Source organism: Dermacentor variabilis, chromosome 2 (genome assembly GCF_050947875.1).
Source record: "Dermacentor variabilis isolate Ectoservices chromosome 2, ASM5094787v1, whole genome shotgun sequence".
Lineage (NCBI taxonomy): Eukaryota > Metazoa > Arthropoda > Arachnida > Ixodida > Ixodidae > Dermacentor > Dermacentor variabilis.
Window position 1 is genome coordinate 145,905,718 of NC_134569.1, and position 22,192 is coordinate 145,927,909.

Sequence of the window (22,192 nt, forward strand, 5' to 3'; positions counted from 1 at the left end):
TTGCGACACGCAGAAGTACAGTCGCATGCAATATGAGCTGCAACACGGTGCCCATGTTCAAAAGGACACCTATACCGTACGGCGGCCCCGACACGCGAATAACTGGAGGACTGAACACCCTTACAATTGCTCGTATTTATTAAACCAAGTTTTCGTATGTAGGCGCCGCCGTTCAGTCTTGAGGCCCTTTTCAGCATGTGCACCATGTTACAGCTCATATTGCACGCGACTGTACATCCATGAAGCAACAGTTCAAACGATGTGAAAAAGAAAAGGTCATGCATTCAAAACAAAGTGGTACCAATTGCTGCATGTAGGCTATTGAATGAAGCGGAAAAGTTTATTAGAAAATGTCACTAACATCGGAATAGATGAGGCGGCATGTTTTCCAGGCCTTTAGTTCGTTAGGAAAGCGGATAACATTTTGTTCGAAACGCTTGCAGATAATTCAAGGCGAAAAAGTAAGTTGACGTACCTTTGTACTTGGGAGGATAGTCATAGATTGTGACCAAGATTTTGCAATTTCACTTTAGCTGAGTGTAGGTTAAGCTACACATTCACGAAATGATTTTGGATCCTTTAGGGGCTTTGCAGATCTGCATTCTAGAGTGGTGATGTATGTATTGTTGTCCACTTACAGAACTGTGAACTCCGGGTTCTCACTAAGAGAAAAGAAAGATATGTTGGCAGTTTGGCCTGGTGGTTCTTATAAAGAAAATAAGCTTTCAACTTTTACACGGCTCAATGTTTCTTAATTGTAACGCATCTCGCTCCAATATGTCTAGCAGCTGAATATATTACCGCGTTTTACACGCATTCGAACAGGAGAGGCTGGAGTTTCAACACTTAACTTTCACCACGGTAAGGCCAAGGAAAAGATCCGAGAGGCAAAGAAGCGGCGTACGGATTACTGAAGCTGACTTTCGGGATACCATTTTTCAACGACTTCAATTGTGAAGTACAATCTCACAGGCTTGATTCCGGACGCTGCAGCCGCATTATGCTAAAGGCGGTATGCAAAAACATTCATGTGGTGTGTTTTGTTTTGCGTGTTAAAAAAAGATCACGCGGTCAAAAGAATGCGGAATGGTAAGCGGCGGTGCTTTCGTAGCCTGAGTGTTTTGTAGCGTTCAACTCATTGAATGGGTGAATGAATTCTTCAATCAAATATTCGACCATTTAATGAATTAATCAGTCAAGGTTGTACTGAAATGCGTGTTGGATGCCAGTTGAACTCACACGGAACATAGTGATGATGCCTTTAGTGGAGACAATTTGCCCCAGGAGGAAGACGGCCTCGTTGATGGAGTCGCTCTGCAGTTTCGCCTTGGGCGCATGCTTTCGCAGAAGCGTCTCGATGCTCGCCACATCGCAAGTGGGGAGCTTGTGGATCAGCATCCGGTAGCCCGTGCCGAATCGCTGCTTTAGGAAGGTCGGGGAGCCGGCACAACTGAAAGATAAACGTGATTCTCTTTTAGGTTTTCAAACAGGCACGGGAGACGAAAAGGGACGTTAAATGACGTCTTCCTCCATAAGAAGGGAAACATTAAAGAACTGAAGAATTACAGGCCCATTATGGAGGTACGGTTTTGCTTTCAGTGTTGCGTAAAATATTCACCAAGGCAACTTCCAAGAGACTCATAGAATTAGGGCAACAGTTGAGTACTCCAAGCGAACAGGCTGGCTTCACGAAGGGGCATTATACAATGGACCCCCTCCCCCCCCCCCCATGCATGCTATCAGTCATAGAATCGATAAAGCCGCGGAATACAACCAACCTCTCTAATGGCTTACATAGAACAAGAAATGGCATTTTTAATTATGAAGTTTTTTGTGCCGAAACCACTGTCTGATTATGAGGCGCGCTGTAGGGACCACCTGGGGTACTTTGACGTGAACCTAAATGTAAGTACACGGGTGTTCTCGCACTTCGCCCCCATCTCAATGTGGCCGCCGTGGCCGGGAATGGAGGAATTGCATAATAGGAGAGTACAGGAAGCATACGTGAATACCTCGGCAAATATGTGCAAAGACTCCACAGCTACCCTAATTTTTCACAAGAAATGTGAAAGGAAAGATACCTGCCAAGAAAAGGGTCAGACAAGGAGACATGATCTACGCAATGCCATTCATTGTATGTTTAGAAGTATTCAAACTATTAGACTGGGAAAGATTAGGGCAAAGGATCAACGGATCGGTTTGCAGATAGATGGCCTTGTCTTGCTGAGCAACACTGTGTAAAATTGCATCTATAGGTTAGGGGCCTGAACCGCGAAATAAGAGTGGGGTTGAAGATTAATATGCAGAAGACGAAAATAATGTCATACAGGCTCGCAAGCGAACAAGAATTCGTGGTCAGCCGTCAGCCTCGAGAACGTGTGCAGGAGTAAGTTTATCTAGGTGAAATACTCACATGCGACCCTGGCCGTGAGAAGGAAGTGTACAGAAGAATGAAAATGGGCAGGAGAGCGCACGGCAGGCATCACAATATCATTGCTGAGAGCTTATCGCTATCCTTATAAAGAAAAGTGCATAATCTTTATATTATACCGGTACTAACGTATGGTTCAGAAACAGAAACTTCGAGGTTAAGAAAGAAGCTTAAGAACAAGGACCGCGGAAAGAGCGATGGAGCGAAAAATGTTTTGACGCAACGTTAAGAGACAGGAATAGAGCGTGTGGATCAGAGAGCAAACGGGGATACCGGGTATTCTAGTTGGCGTTAGAAGCAACATGTAGAGCTGGGGAGGCCATGTAGTGCGTAGGGCCGTTAACAGGTGGACCATTAGAGTTACAGAATGGGTGCAAAGGAAGGGAAGCGCTGTCGAGGACGGCATAATATTAGGTGGGATGATGTTTCCGGAAATCGGAAAGATCTAGCGCAGGACAGAGATAATTGGAGATCGCTGGGAGGTGTTACGTTTCGCCTACGACGCGCGGTTTAGCCGGCGCGACTGCAACAAAGCGGCAGACATTTTGGCCCGTTCGGCGTCGCCGCTACGCTCCCCGCCAAGCGCGTCCAGGCATGTTCCGATGCCACGTGTCTTCATGTGCGTGTGTGAGTGTATGTGCATATTGTGCCCGACCGGCGGCGATACGACAGTAGGAGTCACCTTCTCCTCCCAGCCATTGTGCCCGACCGGAGGCGATACGACAGTAGGAGTCACCTTCTCCTCCCAGCCATTGTGCCCGACCGGAGGCGATACGACAGTAGGAGTTACCTTCTCCTCCCAGCCATTGTGCCCGACCGGAGGCGATACGACAGTAGGAGTCACCTTCTCCTCCCAGCCATTGTGCCCGACCGGCGGCGATACGACAGTAGGAGTTACCTTCTCCTCTTTGTGCCCGACCGGCGGCGCCACGACAGTATGCGTCACCTTATCTCATTGTACAATCACGTGCTCGTCTATTGAGGGGTTCCTTCTTGCCCTCAACTGCGAGAGTATACAAACAGCTGCCCCCGGACGCAAAAAGAGGGCTCCGATTTCTTCTGTTGAGTAAAGTGCTCTCCCGTCTCTCTACTTCGGTCAACCTGACGCCAACTCTTTGCGATGTTAAAATAAACAAGTTGTTTTGTTGTTACCAGTCGACTCATGCTTTGCCGGGACCTTCGGATGCTTCCAGTTGTACCCCAGGCCGCCAGGCCAACGCTACCCTTGGGGCTTGCGACCCAGGTGCAACCACGGGCGTCAGCGCCGAGTTCCCAACAGGTCGTACCATCGGTGCGACCACAACAACCGTTGCCATCGGTGGGATTCAAACAACTGTCTGCCAGCGGTGAGATCGCGACAACGGAGGCCAGCAGCGAAGATATGCAGTTGACTGTATGCTGAGCAGCTCAACAACGATCCGGGAGCAGTGCAACGAGCCCTGTGTGATGACTGGTTGCCTGCAGCGGAACGACTGCGCGGAACTCTTGGCTGCGAGGTTTGGTGAGTGCGGGACTTTCTTCTTCTGAGCTTTGCCAGGCTTTTGTTAGTGTCAGAAACAGAGCTGGTAATTGTGGTTGTCGTTGCTGCCGGGTTAGATTGCGGCAAGACAATAATAGGCAGTAGAGAAAGCAGCATTCAGAGCAGCCATGGATTTGAAGTCGTTGCGCAAACCGAAATTGTTGGAGCTTGCAAGAGAGTTGGGTCTGGATGTCTCGGACAAACTCAGAAAACCAGAACTGCTAAAGGCTATTCTTGAGTTAGAGGCTGAGGATGACGAGCTGTCGGAATGCCTTGAGACTATTGAGGAGAGGTCAAAAAGACAGGAGCGCGAACTTAAAGAGCAAAAAGAGAAACATGAGCGCGAACTTAAAGAGCAAAAAGAGAAACAGGAGCGCGAACTTAAAGAGCAGAAAGAAAAAGAAGAGCGCGAACACGCTTTGGAAATGAAGCGTCTCGAGGTAGAGATGGAACGCGCTCGTAATGGAAGTCAGGCACGCGGTGCAAGAGAACGCGTATTGTTCAAAATGACTGACCTGATGCGGCCGTTTAAGCTTGGAGAGGACATTGGTTTGTTCCTGGTTAACTTTGAGCGAACGTGCGAGAAGCAGGGGTTCTCTCGGGAAACGTGGCCACAGCGCTTGCTCACTTTGTTACCCGGCGAGGCGGCCGACGTAGTCGCTCGCTTGGATAGAGAGGAGGCAGAGGATTTCGACAAAGTGAAATCGAGTCTGCTAAAAAAGTACCGGCTCTCAGCGGAGGCGTTCCGTCGGAAGTTTCGGGAAAATGAGAAAGGCAAAAGTGAGTCATATACAGAGTTTGCGTACAGGCTTATGTCAAACATGCAGGAGTGGCTCAAAGAAGAGAAAGCGTTTGGTGACCACTATAAAGTTCTGCAGTGTTTCGGGCTAGAACAGTTTTATAGTCGGTTACCTGAGAACGTGCGGTACTGGGTCTTGGATAGGCCAGACGTTTGTACGGTGGCTAAAGCCGCTGAGCTAGCCGGAGTTTGTGACGCGTCGGGCTCGCGGAGCTAAGGACGTTCAAAAGGGTGAATTTGGCTCGAAGTTTGAGAGGCCGAAGTTCACGCCCATGAGATTAAAGGGGGACACACGTAGTGCGGATGCGAGTGAAAGCAGTCCGACAGAACGTAAGGAGACGGCGGCAGCCAAACGCAGAAAGCGGTTCGAGATGAGGCGAGCGCGCGTTTGTTATACGTGCCAGAAGCCGGGTCACTTTTCGGCGCAGTGTCCGGAAACAACACCAAAAGTTGTGTTTTTTTCATTATGCAGCACTGAAGAGAACATGAAGCTTCTCGAGCCTTCCATGCGAGACCTCCTCGTGAACGGGAAAGAGTGCCGAGTGCTTCGCGATTCCGCAGCTACGATGGATGTAGTTCACCCCTCTTACGTAGAACCCCATATGTTCACGGGCGAGTGCGCATGGATCAAGCAAGCCGTGGAAGCTCATAGCGTGTGTCTGCCAGTAGCAAAGGTGCTTATTGAAGGACCTTTCGGAGCGCTTGAGACGGAGGCGGCAGTGTCATCTATGCTGCCCCCCCAGTACCCGTACCTATTTTCAAACAGGTCCGATCACCTCCTGCGCGAGAAGGGGCTTTTGTTTGGTGAGGCTAGCGTTCAGGCCTTAACCAGGTCGAAGGTTCGGGAGCTCGCTGCAAAGGCGGTAGTTGCGGGGCCGACGTTATCGAACAATGAAAAAGGGTCAGAGGTGCAGCAAGCTGACGAACTGAATAAAATTGAGCCTGTAGCGTTGAAGGCGCCAGATACTGGAGAGGAAAGGCCCGATAAGGGAAAGTTAGAAGAGCTATCTGCAGATTTGCTCATCGCGCCTACGTCAGACGGACTTGATAGGTTGCTAAAAGTCAGCCGGTCGGCTTTGATAGCCGAGCAAAAGAAGGATGGTAGCCTAGAAAACATACGCTGCAATGTCAAGGAAGGTATCGCCAGGAAAAATGCGCGTTTTGTGGAAAGAGGTGGAGTCCTGTACCGGAAGTATCTAGACCGCAGAGGAGTGGAGTTCGATCAGCTGATCGTGCCTCAATGCTATCGTCAGGATCTGTTGCGCTTGACGCATGGGGGTTCGTGGTCCGGACACCTAGGAGTTAAGAAAACTAAGGACCGTCTCTTGCAAGAGTACTATTGGCCAGGGTGTTTTCGGGACGCAGACCATTTCGTGAGGACATGTGACACCTGTCAGCGGGTGGGCAAACCAGGGGACAAATTGAGGGCGCCGTTGAAATTGGTACCTATCATTACGGAGCCTTTTAGACGGCTCGTTATTGATACAGTGGGACCTCTGCCGGTAACAGCCACGGGGTACAGACACATTTTGACTGTGATCTGCCCAGCGACAAAGTTCCCTGAAGCAGTGCCGCTTAAAGAACTCAGCTCAGTTGAGATAGTCAATGCACTACTGTCCATATTTGCGCGAGTTGGTTTTCCTGCGGAAATCCAATCAGATCAGGGCACAGTGTTTACTAGCGCTTTGACGACAACTTTTCTCGAAAGGTGTGGGGTAAAGCTGCTACACAGCTCAGTGTACCACCCACAGTCGAATTCCGTTGAGAAGCTCCACTCCGTCATGAAGCGCGTGTTGAGAGCATTGTGTTTTGAACATCAAACTGACTGGGAGCTGCGTCTGCCTGGGGTGATGTTTGCATTAAGGACCGCGCCGCATGCAGCTACGGGGTTTTCGCCAGCTGAGCTGGTGTACGGTCGCTCGCTTCGATCTCCGCTTCGCATGCTTCGAGAATCGTGGGAAGGCAGGGGCGACGACCCAGTCGTGGTGGAGTACGTGCTTAAGCTCCTCGAACGCTTAAGAAGGGCACAGGAGTTGTCAGGTGAAGCAATGACAAAGGCCCAGCAGAGGGCCAAGGTTTATTATGATCGGACAGCCAGGGCCCGTCGTTTTGAGGTGGGCGATGAGGTCATGATATTGCGCACATCGCTAAACAACAAACTAGACGTGCAGTGGGAGGGCCCAGCACGAATTGTTCAGAAACTGTCGGACGTTAACTACGTGGTAAGTCTGCCAGGAAAGCGGAAAGCACAGCAAGTTTACGACTGTAATCTGCTCAAACCTTATAGACAAAGGGAAGCAGTGGTGTGCATGATGGTAAACGTTCCTGAAGAGCTTCCGGTAGAGCTTCCGGGACTAGGCTCAGTGACGAACAGGGAAGACACCGGTCAAGTCATTAGTGACTTAGTCAGTGGAGCATCGCTGTCGCGTGAGCAGAAAACCGAACTACACCAGCTCTTACAAGAGTTTCAAGGTCTGTTCTCTGAGAGGCCTGGTAGGACTTCTGTCCTTACTCATGACATAGAACTTACCTCCCCAGAGCCAGTACGATCCATGGCGTATCGGGTGTCACCCCGCCAGAGCGATATTATGGAGGCTGAGGTAAAGAAAATACTACAGCTCGGTGTTATTGAGGCAGGTGAGAGTGATTATACCTCCCCTTTGATTTTAGTTGAGGTACCGGGCAAAGAACCTCGTCCTTGCGTCGACTACCGCAGGCTTAATTCCATCACTAAGGATCAAATTTATCCGATCCCTAACATCGAGGAGCGCCTTGAGAAAGTTAGTAGCGCTCAGTTTATTTCCACCCTAGATCTTGTCAGGGGTTATTGGCAGGTTCCACTTACAGAAGAGGTTAGTAGGTATGCGGCGTTCATTTCACCAATGGGAACATTCCGTCCTAAAGTGTTGAGTTTTGGTTTGAAGAACGCGCCATACTGTTTTTCAAGCCTCATGGATAAAGTGTTGCGGGGACAGCAAGAATTCGCTTTACCGTATCTAGACGACGTAGCGATATTCTCCGCCTCCTGGTCTGAGCATATGGCACACTTGCGGGCAGTGCTAACCCGCCTGCGCGAAGCGGGCTTGACAGTCAAGGCTCCTAAGTGCCAGTTAGCACAGGCCGAGGTTGTCTACCTCGGTCACGTGATTGGTCAGGGTCGTCGCCGCCCCTCTGAAATAAAGGTGGCCGCTGTGCGAGACTTCCCGCAACCGCGCACGAAGACCGATATTCGGTCGTTCTTAGGTGTCGCCGGCTACTATCAGAGGTACATCCCCAGGTACTCTGATATCGCGGCTCCCCTGACGGATGCTCTAAGAAAAACAGAGCCTCAAACAGTCGTCTGGGACGAGACAAAGGAAAGAGCTTTTAGCGCCCTAAAGAGTGCCCTAACAAGCCAGCCTGTGCTACGATCGCCAGACTATACAAAAGGGTTCGTTGTTCAGTGCGATGCTAGTGAGCGAGGCATGGGCGTTGTACTGTGCCAACGGGAAAATGGAGAAGTAGAACACCCCGTCCTGTATGCTAGTCGTAAGCTGACCAGTCGTGAGCAGGCGTATAGCGCCACCGAGAAAGAGTGTGCATGTCTCGTGTGGGCCGTTCAGAAATTGTCATGCTATCTAGCCGGCTCGAGGTTTATCATTGAGACGGATCACTGCCCTCTCCAATGGCTGCAGACCATCTCTCCCAAAAATGGCCGCCTCCTGCGCTGGAGCCTCGCTTTGCAACAATATTCCTTTGAGGTGCGTTACAAAAAGGGGAGTCTCAACGGTAACGCCGATGGCTTAAGTCGAAGCCCCTAACGTAGGAATCAGCCTCAAAATTGTTTGTTACTGATGTTTTTCTTCCTGAGGCAGGATTTTTTTAACATATTGCTTTTGTTTAGTGTTTCAAAGTGATGATATGCTTTCTAGTGCAATTTTCCAATTTGTGGACGCGTTCTGAGTGGTGCTAGACTACTGTAAGGAACTAGGCAGTGGTATAGAAGGGGAAAGAGCCTGGCAGGGCTTAGTGAGGGTTGTGCCGTGCTTGCTGACTGAGCGGTTGAGTTTCAGCGTAGTTCTAACGCTTGCCGGGAACGAGAACAAGAATATGAACTCTCCCGAAGTCACTTTGCAGTGTCCTGTGCGAACCTGAACGAGAGAACGAGGCCTTCTCTGTGCGCTGCGCTCAAGAAACGTCGAGGGACGCCCGACTTCGGTTATGAGCATCATCGAGCGACATCCCTCCGGACAGCGGATGCAGTCCCCTGTCCATCGGGATCTCCTTCCCCCGGCGGGGCGGTCTGTTACGTTTCGCCTACGACGCGCGGTTTAGCCGGCGCGACTGCAACAAAGCGGCAGACATTTTGGCCCGTTCGGCGTCGCCGCTACGCTCCCCGCCAAGCGCGTCCAGGCATGTTCCGATGCCACGTGTCTTCATGTGCGTGTGTGAGTGTATGTGCATATTGTGCCCGACCGGCGGCGATACGACAGTAGGAGTCACCTTCTCCTCCCAGCCATTGTGCCCGACCGGAGGCGATACGACAGTAGGAGTCACCTTCTCCTCCCAGCCATTGTGCCCGACCGGAGGCGATACGACAGTAGGAGTTACCTTCTCCTCCCAGCCATTGTGCCCGACCGGAGGCGATACGACAGTAGGAGTCACCTTCTCCTCCCAGCCATTGTGCCCGACCGGCGGCGATACGACAGTAGGAGTTACCTTCTCCTCTTTGTGCCCGACCGGCGGCGCCACGACAGTATGCGTCACCTTATCTCATTGTACAATCACGTGCTCGTCTATTGAGGGGTTCCTTCTTGCCCTCAACTGCGAGAGTATACAAACAGCTGCCCCCGGACGCAAAAAGAGGGCTCCGATTTCTTCTGTTGAGTAAAGTGCTCTCCCGTCTCTCTACTTCGGTCAACCTGACGCCAACTCTTTGCGATGTTAAAATAAACAAGTTGTTTTGTTGTTACCAGTCGACTCATGCTTTGCCGGGACCTTCGGATGCTTCCAGTTGTACCCCAGGCCGCCAGGCCAACGCTACCCTTGGGGCTTGCGACCCAGGTGCAACCACGGGCGTCAGCGCCGAGTTCCCAACAGGTCGTACCATCGGTGCGACCACAACAGAGGGCGTTCGTCATACAGTGGACATAAAGATAGGCGAGCGATGATGATGGCGAGAATGATGACGATGGAGATGATGACATGTATAGGCATTTCTAAAGAAGGCTTTTTTCAACAATATCACACCTAAAATTTACGTTCCAAGTGGATGTAAAAGATGACTACAGTATTCTGCGGAATAGGAGCTGCGAAACCCTCTGAACTTAAAAATTATTTTAAGTTTAATATTTGCATCCACAAACTATGTTGGAGATAATTATTGCTACAGTGTCATCGTGTTTTGAAGACTCGCTGTGCATATTAAGAAAGCATGTTCAGAGATGCACGTCATGAAAGTTGCCGAAAAATATGTTTTTGATGCGCTTATCTTTGAGCCTTTTGTCATTGTAAAAAACTGCTTCTGCAATTGTCTTCGCTTATTGGGGGCTTGCACAGTGCAAGCTATGAGAAATTATACAAAAAGCGAGGTATCTCCTGTTAGATCAGAGGTTGAACACGAAATCGAACACAGCCGTAATTTTCGCGGAGCATTGCAATCGGTAATCATCGCGGTTCAAGATGACATCAGGTCCCGTGTGGCAGCACAAACGCGCGCAGTGATCATATGACCTTTCGCCGCTGGAGAGTATTGTCCACGACTTCATAACACGTACAAGCGTCCATGTGGTGTGATGCAAAAATAAAATTATGCGGATTCAAAGGCACTGTGGAAACAAGTGTCATGAATAGCCTTTTGCATGCACCTGGACACCTAGCCAAGCGTGGCCTCCGTGATCTCACCCGTACACATTTTGCGTCTCCTGGTGAAAGGTGCGCCGGTGCCATCTCGGAGGCCACGAGCATCGTTTAGATTTGTGCACAGTATTACCAGACGACAATGTACATTAGTGGAACACAATGCGATGCCAGCAAAAGCTTGTGACGCGACTGTGCATGCGTGACGACAATGTAACGCTACAGCCCGACAACGACAACGGCTTGACGACGACGAGATGGGCTCGTTGTCGTCAGTGACAACAATGACATAATTGGATCACTTTACTCGTTCGAAGGAACGCTGCAACATTCCTATTTGCGGCCGAATTCAAATGCGGTTTATTGTTGCATATTGCCTGAAATCGCAAGCTGCCGCGAAGGAAAAGAAAAAGTCGCAGTTTCGCCTGGAAGGCGAAGCATCGACTGCGATAGCAAATTAGTGGACAGCTATACGAAGGCAGGACAGTAGCTTTATAGGCCATATAAACCTGTAAACATCGGCATACTAACTAAATTAACAAGGATGGTGCCACGCGCGCAATGAACACGTCTTACTCGATGACCACGGAAACTCCTGGTGTTAACAGCGCAAAACATAGACGGCACACGAGACGAGAAGACGACACCACAAGCGATGTTCTTTTTTCTTTAACAGCGAAAAACGTCTACGTTTTGCGCTGTTAACAGCAGGACGGAAAACCAACAAGCCCAAGCTGCTATTCCAGGGAAACTCGCTGTGAAAACGCTGCAGGGAGGAAACGCGTAAACAGCAGCGAGCGAATTGGCCTTCGTGCTGTCTCTCGCATAAACGCGAACTACGCCGAAAAAGAAAGCGCGGCATGGAATCTACCCGTCGCCGATGCCTTCCAAGATACAGCGGCCCGGCCAAGCGCGCGTGGGTGCCCCTGCCGCCAGGAGTGAGCTAGCGCCCGCCCCCCCCCCCCCTTCCCCCATCCCCGAAGCCTTGCGCGCGACGGAAGGCGACGCCCATCCTCCCCACTTTCCACCGTTGCGTGCGCGAGATTGAGCCACGATCGCCTCCTCACCCTCGCAAGGCTTCACTCGCACATACAGCATAGGGCACGCGACGACGATTTTGTCGCCCTGGGATATTATGCGGAATCTGATGGCGACGGCGAGGGCAGAAATGCGCCCGGAGTGCCCATTTATTCGCTATCGCATTAAAACGGAGAAAACTGGCATGCTCTCGTTATCATAATTCAGCTGTTGCTAAGTGACGTGACCCTTAAGCCAACCGACGCAAAGCGCTAGCTTGAACGAGGGAAGAAGAGTGGTAATGTTCGTACTCACTCAATGCCATGGATCGACCTGCAGCTTAGTAAGTAGAGCATAGGGCTATTGTGGTGCTGTATCTGGGTTCGGAAGACACGATCAGTTAAGCTGTACGTCTTTTTTATTCAGCAGCGGGTTGTGTGAGACCTCCCGTTGCGCCTACTCGGCAAAACAGCAGCGAACATACGTAAAGTGTGAGGTACAGCGAGAAGAGACTTCGTTTTAAAATCTGTTTTTCAAGGCTAGTTTCTACGTTTAAGGTTCCGAAGAAATATCACGCAGGAACGTCCACGTAAACATGCAAGATGGGACTTTGAACTCGGATGCCTAGAACTTCCTGAGTGCTGCCACTTAGTGCATTACTTGGATGGCAGCACGTTACTCAGCAGTTCAAAACAGAAGTATGAACGTCTGTTACCATTACAATCACAGGATATCGCCGGCATGCTTGGTTTTCATATTTTCGATTCTCCGTGCTGCAGTTTATGCTACATCAGTTGGATACTGAATCTATTCCGGTGGCATGCAATTAAAATTTTATCAGTCAAGTTATCAACAGAGCTATTAAGCGCAAGTAAGAAAAACTTGCCCAAGAAAATAACGTTTAGAATAGACAACTTGGTAAACCAAAACTGACACACAGAACCGCCGCTGAAACCTTGCATGAACTTTGCGTGATATTGCTACCCGCCAGTGATTTCTCAGTGGATATGGTGTTCGGCTCCTGAGCACAAGGTCGCGGGATCGAATCCCGGTCACGGCAGCCACGTTTCGATGGAGGCGAAAATACCCGTGTGCTTAGATTTGGCTGCACGTTAAAGAACTCCAGGTGGTCAAAATTTCCGGAGTCTTCCACTACGATGTGCCTCATAATCAGAAAGTGGTTTTGGCACGTAAAAACCTCATAATTAATTTTTTTATGATCTTGCTAACCTGGTGTGATGTATTACTTTCACAAAAGCATGCTGATGAGCTGTAATCAAGCCAGAATGCCGAAACAATGTGATGCGCACCGGATGTGGCCGTTGGCTATCACCACTATGCGGTCGCCCAGCACGTCCGCTTCGTCAAGATGCTGGGTCGTGAGAAATACTGCGCAGCTCCGGCGTATCTTAAGGAGCAACTCCCACATCTCTCGGCGGCCATCCGGGTCCATGTTAGACGTGGGCTCGTCCAAGATGATCACCTATGCGCGGTTCAGAACGTTTGATTCTGTGGTGCGCTACAGTGATAGTGAGCCCAGTGCCCCATGAAAATTTACATAAAGTACTCGGGACTGCAAAGACAGCGTTTCAGAATTTGAACGCCACCTCTGTCGCCTATAGCGCCGGCATGCGGGGTAGATAGATCACTCTACCGCTGTTATTACGAACGATTGAGTTAATCTGAACCCTTAGTGAACACATGAACATATGAACTACAGTGATATCCGCTTAAGGCAAGGTTTTTGTGCCAGCTTCAGTGCTACCTGAAGAATACCATACAACCATCTCATGGACTGGCTCCCAGCGCGTTTTTTTTATAATCTTTTATCATCTACGAGAACGGATGAGAAGTTACGCACGTTATCATTTCGGATATACGTACGCCGAAAGATGTTAGCACAATATTAATAATTTTGATCGCAGCTGAGATGAACATATGTCAACGAAAGATCGACTAAGTAGCTGATTTCTCTCCCAACTCACGTCCGTGTTGTTTCTTTGACGCACATCATAATGTTTCACAAATGGGGCTCACGGCAGCAAGAAGACCAGCAAATCCGAACCATTACCGAACCTTCTGCATACTAAACACTTGTAATGTGACCCAACTTCTAATAATAAAATTCTGATTCTGAAATTATTTCTGCGCAAATAACTAGTGGCTACGCGTTCATCGCTCCCCGTCAGCATGCGCCATACATAGGTTGATCAGGCTTAAAGTGCATCACCGAGATGCATGATACTGTGTAATGCCGCATTTATGTTTTGCACATAGGATCTTCCAAACGCTCCTACCTTTGGCTTGGACACAATGGCCACAGCGGTGCAGAGGCGTCGTTGTTGGCCCAGGGACAACGTCGCCGCCAGATCCGAGCGGTACGGAATAAGGCCAGTTTCGTGTAGCAAGGTGACGACTTCCAGCCTCACGCCGTCGTAGGGAGTGCCCTTAATCTGGAGTGACAGTAGAAGAGAGGAATTGGGGACGAATGAAGGGTAAGAACTACACAAGCAGAATGCGGTAAGCCAAGGCGACAGGCAGCTTACGACAGCGAAGAAGACTAAGTGCTCTTCGACGGTGAGGTCATCGAACAGCAGGTTGTCCTGAGTGCAGTAGGCGATGCTTTCACGGGCGTCCTTGGTGCTTGTCATGACGTCATATCCACCTACCAGCACGTTGCCGGAGGAGCAGTTAGTGAATCCTGAAAAGTTAGCGAAGGGATAATGTGTAGTCACAGCTGCCAGCCTGTCGATATCCTTACCGAGATTTAATTAATGAGACTATGAAGCACTTTATAATTAAGCGAGCCTGAGGTCACCACAACGGCAAAACCTTCTCAATTGATACTTTAAGCACAGATAGTGCCAATAAGTAGAACATTTTTGAAACTAGAGCTGCGGCTGCACGCTTGTAATTTCAGCTTGATACATCCTTCAAAACAACATTCTTTATAAATTACAGTATCAGTGGCGCGGCTAAATGAGTGTCGCCACTTCGTCAGTCACCGAACCTCCGCACCTAAAAACAAAAATTGGGTCAGCCTGCACAGGTGGGAATTGCCATATAGTGCATAGCATTCTTTGTAATCATCACTTACGAAGGTTATGCTCTACTCCTGGAACCGAAGTTGGTTTCAAGAGTAGAGCTTGGGGTTGCTATTCTTAAAGATAAGCAACACCAAAGAATACCACGCACACTATGACGATCTCCCGAGGAAACTCGTTTTACGCGCTAGCGTAACTGGCCAGCTAGTGAAATCGCCGAATGTATGTTTGAAGGATGCGAAGGAGGCAGGCGCCTGGAGGTGAAGAGAATCGCGCGGTGAAGTAACGCCACCTAGAGGAGAGTGTAGGTAACGTTGAGCGAAAGGGAGGTGGAAGCGCGAGGCGAAGCGTCGCGGAAGAGGAAGGCAGGCGGAGGCGCGCTTGGTTGACCTCATCGGGCAGCTGATACGGGAGTGCTATGGAGGTATCGGGTTCGTCTCGTGATCGAGTGGCCGAGCGAGAAGGACGGAGCAGCAACGCAAGCGGCGGCAGGCCGACCGTGAGTCAACCGGCGCCATAGTCATCGACAAGCGCCGGGCACAAGATCCACAAGTCCGGCAAAAGGCGCTGGCTTCGCGTGTCCACGAGACTTCTGGGGAGTGTGCAAGGCGGCTTGCGACAATGCGTGTGTATGGGGCCAGGCGCCGTAGCTTAGAAACTCCTCAACAGTCTGAAACCCATTTGGAAGCATAGCGCAGTTTCTTGCGCGAAGCCCGGAAGCACAACACCGAACAATATATATCGATTGCGATATCACATCAGTAGACAGCTATGCGAAGTAAGGATAGAAATTTTATCGGCCGTATAAACTTCGAAACATTCGCTGACTAACTAAATTAACAAGAACGGTGTCAGCGTACACAGACAGACAAGAACACATCTCACTTGATGACCTCACTCATTCACTCTCACTCGCTGTCAAAACGCTGCCGTGAGGAAGCGCGGCAGTAGCAGCGAAAGAAGAGATTTTCGTGCTTCAACGCTTCAACGCAGACTCAGCGGCAAGAGCACAGCGCCCAAGCAGCTATGAGCCGTCGGCGCCATCGGTACATCTTCGAACTCTGCAGATGGCTTTCAAGATAACGCGCACGCGGCTGCAGAATACGCAGTTGCTCGCGGAGTGTTACGCCGCCCCCTCTCCCTCCCCTCACCTCGTTACCATGCACGCGACGGAACGTGGCGCGCTGCCTCCCCGCTTTCCTGTTCTGCGCACGCGAGATTGAGCCGAGAACGTAGGCTCACCGCCGCACTGGTCGCACGCTTTCACTTATACATACAGTATACGGCGCCCGAGGACGATGTTATTCCCCATCGACTTTGCAGAACATCGAGGCGACGACGACGACAGAAATTAGCCTGGAGCGTCCATATAATCGATATCGCAATTATATAGGAATGACCTTCAATGCGTTATCTTCAGAAGCTTCTCAGTTTCTGCGTACGCTACTCTCTCGTTGCTTGCGTTTCCCGCGCATGCATTACCCGCTCAAGCTCTTACCTGTGTTCTAAGTGAGCCTCCGTAAGGGTTGCATTTCATATAACTTTCCTCGCCGCATTCTGACATGTTGCTTCCTCGTCAATGAGCTGTTTATGACGCGGCCTAGTCAGAACGGTAATCAAGGTTAGTATGTGGATTTGTACGTGGCTTGAGGCGCTCTTGCGACTTTGTTTATCACGCTCTATCTGCATTTATTGTCCTAAATTTGAACGCAATGTACACTTGTATGAATGCTGAAACCCCTATGGATACGCATAGTCGTTACTAACTGCAGCGGTTCAGGCTGTCGAGGTGGCCAAATGGAAACGCACCAAGCATCTCAACAAGCTCACTTGCTCGCGAGAAATTCATAAAGGTGTTTTGCTCCCCTTATGGAGCATATACAGTAACTCTGTTTGGGACGCGAAACGGAAGGACGAGTGGAGCAGAGCAGGAAATAATCCTGGACACGTACCCTAAGAATGCTGCGCAATAAAGCTTATGAATAGTCACACGAAAGAAAAAGAAAAAAGACCCGACCTGGTGTTGTCCCTTCGCAAATAAACAGAAAACCGTTTGCCTTGAATACAAACTATAAGTACACGTATCAACACTTTTGTCCGAAGCTACAAACACAATCGTAAAGGTCCACTCTCGTGGTAAGACGTTTTCGAGTACTTTCATAGAGGATATGGGACACGAACAGAGACACACACAGATGCGTCATGAAGTCCTTATCATTTTTCGAAACAATATATAGTGAGTTTTTATAGCGGCGATGTCCAAACACAAACTTCGTTTACAATCACCGAGCATGCCCTCTAATGTACCTGTTACCAGAAAAACTTAGTGCCAGATCTCAACGCACGTTAGTGGCAGCTGACAAGAATGAAGTAACAATGAGCATATCTCAATAGAAATTTTCAGTTGCAGTTACATGTATGGTGCCAGAAGAAAACGCCTCTTTCTTTCAAAAGCACGTGCAGTGAGTAATAATAAGCTAGTTTGGCAGCTAGCGCGTATAAGATGACATACTACAAGCAAACAAAAAATAACGATGGGATTGTATGAAGCTCTCCTGATGCCAATAGACATCTTGTTTGAGCTCTCAGCAGCCTGAACGATTCCAGTATCTTGCTATTATTGCCCGGTCTCCTTAAGCAAATGCGACAAAAATGGTCACAGGCACAAAGTTCATTGTACCTGACTGGCATTTTTTGTGCAGTTTAGAAATATAACGTCCAAGCAGTTTCCCATCAAGGGACATAGTAACAACTTGTTCGCCTTTATTTCTGTGAACGAAGAGCACATGTGAAAAAATACTCTAAAATACTTTTTTTTAGTTAATGCCTAACTGGTATAGTCATTGTTTTCTTGAACTATTCCCGGCTGAATCTTAATATCAGTATATAAAGAAAGAGACACAGAGCTATGACCTCTGCGGTAAGAATGGCGCGCTTAAATCAGCATCCTTAGGCATGAAACTCCACGTAGCACGCATACCACACGTTGGGCATTAAAGAGTTAACGATAGTTGAGTTTATTGGTCAACGTCATCGCTAGAGTAACAGTGTAAGGCCAGAATGTCATAGCTCACCGGTGATCATGTTCAGCAGCGTGGTTTTGCCTGCACCGTTGTGGCCAAGCAGCACGGTAATCTGGCTGTCGAATATCCGCAAACTGACATCTTGAACGGCGGCCACGCCATTGTAGTTCTGCGTCCCGTGCACATCGGTTGCGAAGTGTCAGTGTTGCCCTTAGCCAAGCTTAACTGCTTTTGCTTACTTTAGGTAGGCGTTCACTTAAGCAGGCAACAAAGTTGGGAAAACCCTTAACTGTATATAAGCTCTCTATTCTCTAAGCCTATCAATCGGCACGTCATCCCGTTGTGCTAGCTTCTGAAATCAATGTTGCACGGCAACAGTTGTCTCCACGTTCTGTATGCTGTTATCGTTTCAGATGGATTACGCACCACCTTTAAATAAATTCAGCGGAAGGTAAATAATATTTTTTGTGTGCATAGTTTCAGTGACAGAATAAAAGGTAATTGTTCTGCACCAGCAGGGAATGGGCTGTCGTGTGACTAGTTAAACCTATTAAAAATCTTGACGAAAGATTGCTGGCTCTCCCGTAATCGAGAGTAGATGTAAGCATGAAATGGCAACCGGTAAAGCAGATTGGTTGGATATGATACTGGCTTTGATCTTAAAATGGGTATAGTGCATGTTAACAACGGCACACCCCACCACACCAGACTGCACCACGCCATACTGTGCATTGGTCCATATTGAGGCTGCCCAGCTAGAAGAAAACCTGTTGATAAAACCTGTTTAATAAAACCGATTGAAAATTGCAAATTAAAAAACATAGAAGCTATCAAACTGTGAAGTGTGTAGCTCTGCACCTTAGCAATAAAAAATGGTATCACAACGCTAGGCAATGCATGTAATATTAAATCTAAAGCACCCACAGTTGATGTATTACGCACTGCTATTATGCACACCACTAATATGTGAGTAGGGCGTTTGCAAAAATTATTGTAAACGTAACGAACTCGCGTAATATACGAAAACATTATATTAAATTTATCCGCTTTGAATGTTCTAACGGATGTAGTCTACAGAACTGTGATATCTGTTCTTGGTGCAGAGTTACGGCTTTGTGAACTTCGTGCTTCTACTTTGCTCAAGCTTTTTAATTTTAGACGATCCTCGCAAAAAAAAAAAAAAATCCAGGTCCTATATTCAAAACTATCCTAGAGTAGTGACTGGAATTTAAGTTTATCTCTCAAAAGCAACAAATTGCAATACTATCAGCCAAATTATTATCGTAGAAAAGCATTTCTCCATTTTACATGTATTTGTATTAGTGGAATCTGAGCTGGGCCCTTTTATGTGCTTATAGCGTGGAAGACCTCCAGGAAAAGTGACAGTGGTGCCTGATAGATATTCTAACTCTAATAGCCTATTCGAAAATTCCCGTTACAGCGTTTACCCACCATAACAGAGAAATCTTTTATCGAAGACATCCAGTGGAAATGTTGCCGGACAGACTAACACACGTTAACGAAGCCGAATAGGAGAGCTTGTTGAATGGCTGCAGCCTTCACAACAATAGTAGCAAGGCAGCGTTCCTTTCTAAATCTGGCTTTCAACCTCATTCAGACTTCTAAATAAGAATTTTGTATTTAATTATTTTTACCTTCAAGACGAAAGAGTTTTTCCACTCCAAGTAGACAAGAAAACAGGCCACGTGAAGAGTTAATCCCTCATGTGTTGCTCATATTGATGCCAGTCTAAACAGACACTTTCTTTAAAAATTAAACGAATGGATGAATAAACTGATGCGTTGGCTATTGCATAGCTATGTTATCTATAGCATGAAAATGCTGTTTATCTGCCATTCACTCTAAGGGCCAGCACTTATTCAGTATCAAGCCGGTCACACCGACCTAAATACCCGCATAAGGTGCAGTCGTAAATATTTACAAGTCGTTATGAACGTCCTTTTTAGGTGCTGCATACTATATTTCTGCAATTGAAGAAATGACCAATGTTATTTCGGATTGAGACCTCGAGAGGTGTTTCCGCCAAAAGAAGGAACGAACACTGTAACACTTGTCCAGATATCAGGATGTTCACACATCAAGATGTGCATTACAAGCGACGGGTGTCAATAGATTAAAGGCTGAACAAAACAGTCACTCTATGACAGACTGGACACGACATCCCAATGTGTGTCATTACAGTGACGCTCCGAGGATAATCTAGGGGTCCGGTGGAATACTAATAGAATAACCGCGGAAATATTTAACCACATTGGTCAAAGCCATGTCTTAGATTGCACGTAAAGGGTATAGAAGAGAGCACGTAATAAAATACGTCGAAAAAATATTCATTTTAGAATAACATTTGCAGCCTCTGCTCGACTGCCAGGGCCAGAAAATGCCTTGCACCGCCTTTTCTAAGCGCATTCCCAGAAACTGTCATTAACATTCTTTTGCGAGAAAATCCCCCTCCGACAAAAAAAAAAATAGCACTCACAAACTATTAAATAAGAAACATTGAGACGAAGTTGACATAGCAGGTTATTGTTACAAACGTGTTTCCAAAGGTTGCAGCTAAAAAGATAACGCATTTGAATTTAGGGTTTTTTGTTTTCTCCTCGAAAAGAACTTACGTTTGCACGAGACACACTGACACAATATTAGTCGAATGTCGGTGTGTTATACTAACACGAAGGTGCACTAACAGATACACACGGCCCGCGTGTGACGAACTCGACATGTATACAGATGCTGGCATGTATACAGAGCTGTGCGGCCTTGGCACGGAAAACTCGACCGCACAGGTCAAGCCATGCTCGAAGGTAGCGCTTTTGTGTCACGTCTCTGCATCATCCACGACAAGCGCGGTCGTGGCGTGCTTTTAGGGAGCAAAGCCAACGGATGCGTTCGACGCTACTCAGTTTCATAACTTTGGAGGAAAACCGCAGGAAAAAGTCGGAGGCACACTGGCACTATAGGGACATTCAAGGTGCTGTACGCGTGTATGCATTGCCCTTCACTCTCTCTTCGCCTTAGCACTCGTTACAACGAGCGATTGACATAGTCACTCCTCGTCTGGACGCGTCCGTTATTACACCAGGCTTCCTTCTTAGTTCATGGTTACTTTCAGTGCAGCACGCACAACACACACACACACACAAAAAAAAGAAAATCGGCAGAACCGCATTTTCTTTTCACGTCAACTTGGGTAGCTGGGGGTGTGCTACTGCGTGTGCCCAGCTGTTCAATGATCTGATTGTGCCTGAAGTATCCTAAGTACACTAATCGTATTAAACGGTTGCATACCAATGCAGATAATGGCACACATACATGCGTAAGTTTTCGAAAGAACCTTAATCGCCTTCAATCTATAATATACCTGCACTAAAACCGGAACGTGTGTGAAGTATAAGAAAGGTAACCGCACTAAAAAGAAAAAGAAAACGAAACAAGGTTGGTAGAATGCATGTTGCTTTAGTACTTTTTTCTCGTGTGTGTTATATATAACTGCTTGTTGCTGGGGTAGTTAATACTTTTTGCGGGGGAAAAGACGGGAAAAATGAAAATGAGCGACTGAAGAGAAAATGACGTCCTTTTCCGTCCGGTTGTTTCTTTAATATTGTCACATCTTTTGCGCGGCAAGTAGTGTGACACGTATGCTGCGCTGAAAGCTGCCATCAGTTCGCAATTTCTGCTCACCTAGATCAGCATGTTAATAAACTGCGTCTAAGACCATGTACCATCTTCCGACCACCGCACCCGCGACCTTCTTTTCGTATCTCTGCCTTCGCATGGATCGAAGCAGCGCGCGCCCTCTTTTGCTTTTGCTCGTGACTTGGTGCCTGCCAAAACTGAGTTCAGACTCAGTGCAGTTGCACACTGCACTCGCTGCGGACGCTTAAGAACAAAACGAAAGAAAAACGAAATGAATGAAAGCTTCATTCATCTGTCGGGCTCCAATGGGCGAGGTTGCCCTGGACGTCAAGGCCAAGGCAGCTTAGAGCTGTATGAGTTACGCGCATATCAGTCATTAGAAACTCAGAAATAAATAAATTTTTATTCGAAAGTTTACTTTGAAGAGAGCTAACATCTCCGACTCATGTGTTGTCGGTAGCGAGAGATGCTTGCCTTGCTGGCGTGGACGAGGTCTATTGCAACCGTCTGATCCCTTGGCTCGGGCTCGAAGTTCTGGTTCTCCTCCAGCGTCCTTGAGGGCGCCTTGACGAACGTCATACTGGGCAACCAATAATCCACCTGCGTAGCGCATTGAAAGGAAATGAAAATTGTGGTGGCACTCATCCCGATATTATTGAAGAAATTGAGCAGGCTTGCGCGTCTATTTCATTTTAGAAATTTTGCTACGTGCACAACACCGAATAATGCAGTCGGTAAATGCGATGCATCTAATACAGCGTAAGCAGTCAAGGATCGCCTAATAGCACTTCACTGCTGACGCATTGTTCCTTATTATGGTACTAATCGTTAACATGTTCAGCAAATATACCGCGGACATACGCACTC

General features: G+C 48.1%; 2 protein-coding genes across 2 annotated transcripts in view; both read right to left on the reverse strand.

The window, feature by feature from the left end:
• Window positions 1-18,411, reverse strand: part of LOC142570481 (phospholipid-transporting ATPase ABCA3-like) — a 58,219-nt gene extending 39,808 nt beyond the window's left edge. The window contains exons 1-6 of the mRNA XM_075678864.1: window positions 18,397-18,411; window positions 17,723-17,840; window positions 14,151-14,305; window positions 13,902-14,057; window positions 12,915-13,087; window positions 1,240-1,450 (exon numbers count right to left, since the gene is read on the reverse strand). Coding sequence (XP_075534979.1) covers window positions 1,240-1,450; window positions 12,915-13,087; window positions 13,902-14,057; window positions 14,151-14,305; window positions 17,723-17,840; window positions 18,397-18,411 — 828 coding nt within the window. The remainder of the gene's footprint in view (window positions 1-1,239; window positions 1,451-12,914; window positions 13,088-13,901; window positions 14,058-14,150; window positions 14,306-17,722; window positions 17,841-18,396) is intronic.
• Window positions 18,412-21,720: 3,309 nt separating this feature from the next.
• LOC142572828 (phospholipid-transporting ATPase ABCA3-like) overlaps window positions 21,721-22,192 on the reverse strand; it is a 28,305-nt gene continuing 27,833 nt past the window's right edge. The window contains exon 8 of the mRNA XM_075682210.1: window positions 21,721-21,925. Coding sequence (XP_075538325.1) covers window positions 21,755-21,925 — 171 coding nt within the window. The 3' untranslated portion in view covers window positions 21,721-21,754. The remainder of the gene's footprint in view (window positions 21,926-22,192) is intronic.